This window comes from Mandrillus leucophaeus, unplaced genomic scaffold, assembly GCF_000951045.1.
Source record: "Mandrillus leucophaeus isolate KB7577 unplaced genomic scaffold, Mleu.le_1.0 Scaffold255, whole genome shotgun sequence".
Lineage (NCBI taxonomy): Eukaryota > Metazoa > Chordata > Mammalia > Primates > Cercopithecidae > Mandrillus > Mandrillus leucophaeus.
This window is the reverse complement of record NW_012102643.1, coordinates 287,448-289,799: the sequence shown is the minus strand read 5'-3', so window position 1 is coordinate 289,799 and position 2,352 is coordinate 287,448. Positions and strand designations below refer to the sequence as shown.

Below are 2,352 nucleotides of genomic sequence, written 5' to 3'. Positions count from 1 at the left end.
CCCGTCTTGGCTTCCCAAAGTGCTGGGATTACAGGCGTGAGCCATTGCACCAGGTCCGAAAGCTTTTATGTAAAGAATTGTATGTTTTGGCCGGTGCAGTGGCTCACACTTGTAATTTAAGCACTTTGGGAGGCTGAAGCAGGTGGATCACCTGAGGTTAGGAGTTTGAGACCAGCCTGCCTAACATGGTAAGGCACCATCTCTACTAAAAATACACAAATTAGCTGGAGTGGTGGTGCATACCTGTAATCCCAGCTACTTGGGAGGCTGAGGCAGGAGACTCGCTTGAACCTGGGAGGTGAAGGTTGCAGTGAGCCAGGATTGTGCCACTGCACTCCAGCCTGGGCAACAGAGTGAGACCCTGTTTAAAAAAAGAAAAAAAAAAAGACCCTGGGTGTTTTCTGTCTTATACCTGGTGTATTGTGGGGGTACTGTATGTATGCAACTGGCAGGTTCTTGCTATGTATATGTAATTGCACTCTTTCTTGGGTATTAGCAGGGTTTTCTTAATGCTCAAATGGTCGCCCAGCGCAGCAGAGAGCTGCTAAGTCATCACTTCCGACAACAGAGGGTGGCTATGATGATGCAGCAGCAGCAGCAGCAACAACAGCAACAACAACAACAGCAGCAGCAGCAGCAGCAGCAGCAGCAAACCCAGGCCTTCAGCCCACCTCCTAATGTGACTGCTTCCCCCAGCATGGATGGGCTTTTGGCGGGACCTGCAATGCCACAAGCTCCGCCGCAACAGTTTCCATATCAACCAAATTATGGTAAATCTGACAGTGTAAATATGCCTTCTCCAAGTTAACATTACTAAGGACATAAGCTTCACTACATTTGTTGCACATGAAAGACAAAAAATACGATTCACTCCCTCTTTACTTCACAAGGAAAACAAAGTTAATTTAAACTATTGGAAAACAAAAATGCTGCAGCACACAGGTAATTGAGACAGGTGTATCCTGTCATAGTTGAGTATTTTTTTTCAGGTGTTGTTTTTTTCAGTCCCACTCATTAAGAGTCCCCAAATTCTTAATTTGGAGGAAACACTGCAAAAGTTGTCCCCTTGCCCCTTCTTATATGTTCCAGTATAGTAGAACTCTCTAATCTCTGAATGCTTGGTCAAGTCAGTGAGAGGAATGCACTTTGTGGACTTTTACGTTGATTTTCTAGGTGACTTGGATTTATTATTATTTTTTTGAGATGGGGTCTTGCTCTGTCACCCCTGTCTCTTATACACATCTAGATGTGTATAAGAGACAGAGGCAGGAGAATGGCGTAAACCCAGGAGGCGGAGCTTGCAGTGAGCTGAGATCCGGCCACTGCACTCCAGCCTGGGCGACAGAGCAAGACTCCGTCTCAAAAAAAAAAACAACAGAAAACACAAAACCATAGATTAGTGTTTTTTTAATTGGTTCCCTTTGTGATCGGTTGCTATACTGTGAGAACAGCTATCACATGGCTTTTTAGGAATTTAAAATAACCTGTAAATGTTCCTCTGTTCCTGGATTATGAAACAACATGCACACTGGGTAAAATTCTGAAATTATAAAGAAGAAAATAAAGAATACATAATCCTGTTCTGAGTGATAGCCTCTGAGATGACCTGTTTCCTGTAGTAGGAGGGGATATTAAAATTCCCTTCTACTTCTAGCCAGTGGTGGAGACAGTCTTGAGGGGTTTTCTTAATGTGCATGAGGCAGATGACCACACAGCAGTCCCCTACTGTGGTTTGAAATATTGTTTATAATTGTTCTTTAAAAAACAACTGTGAAATGCTCGATTTTCATTGTCTTATGCCTACTTGGAAGTACTGATATTTACATTTTCTTGATAATAAAACCTCTTGTGGAAGCTGAGCTAGAATGCCCTACAGAAAGATGATAAAAGTTTGCTTTTTGGAGATGATCTGTAGCTAGTAGAGCCCAAATCAGCTTCCTTGTTGTATTTTGGTTATGTCACCTTCTGAACCTCCAGACAGCTTCTCCTTGCCCCCTACCTCTTTCTGAAAGTTTAAAGAAAGTACAAGATTTTCTGAGGTGGACCCCTGCTATCTAAGTATAAGCCCATCTTTTTTTTTTTTTTTTTTTTTTTTCATGTTTTAGCCCTCTACCACCCCAACACACTGAATCCTCATTTTCCTGTAGTTGTCCTTCATAGTTCCTGAAAAAGTTGTCCTCAGATTCTACCTCTAAATGTTCTCTCACGTTGTGGAATGTTTCTGGTCATGTTAAAGCTTGACAGTGTGTCTTTTGTCTTTTTTTTTTTTTTGAGACAGAGTCTCGCTCTGTCGCCCAGGCTGGAGTGCAGTGGCCGGATCTCAGCTCACTGCAAGCTCCGCCTCCCGGGTTC

The 2,352-nt window shown here is 42.9% G+C and overlaps 1 protein-coding gene across 1 annotated transcript in view; it reads left to right on the top strand.

The window, feature by feature from the left end:
- Positions 1–2,352, top strand: part of NCOA3 (nuclear receptor coactivator 3) — a 188,184-nt gene that overhangs the window by 178,867 nt on the left and 6,965 nt on the right. Inside the window, 1 exon segment of the mRNA XM_011983737.1 lies at positions 497–770. Coding sequence (XP_011839127.1) covers positions 497–770 — 274 coding nt within the window.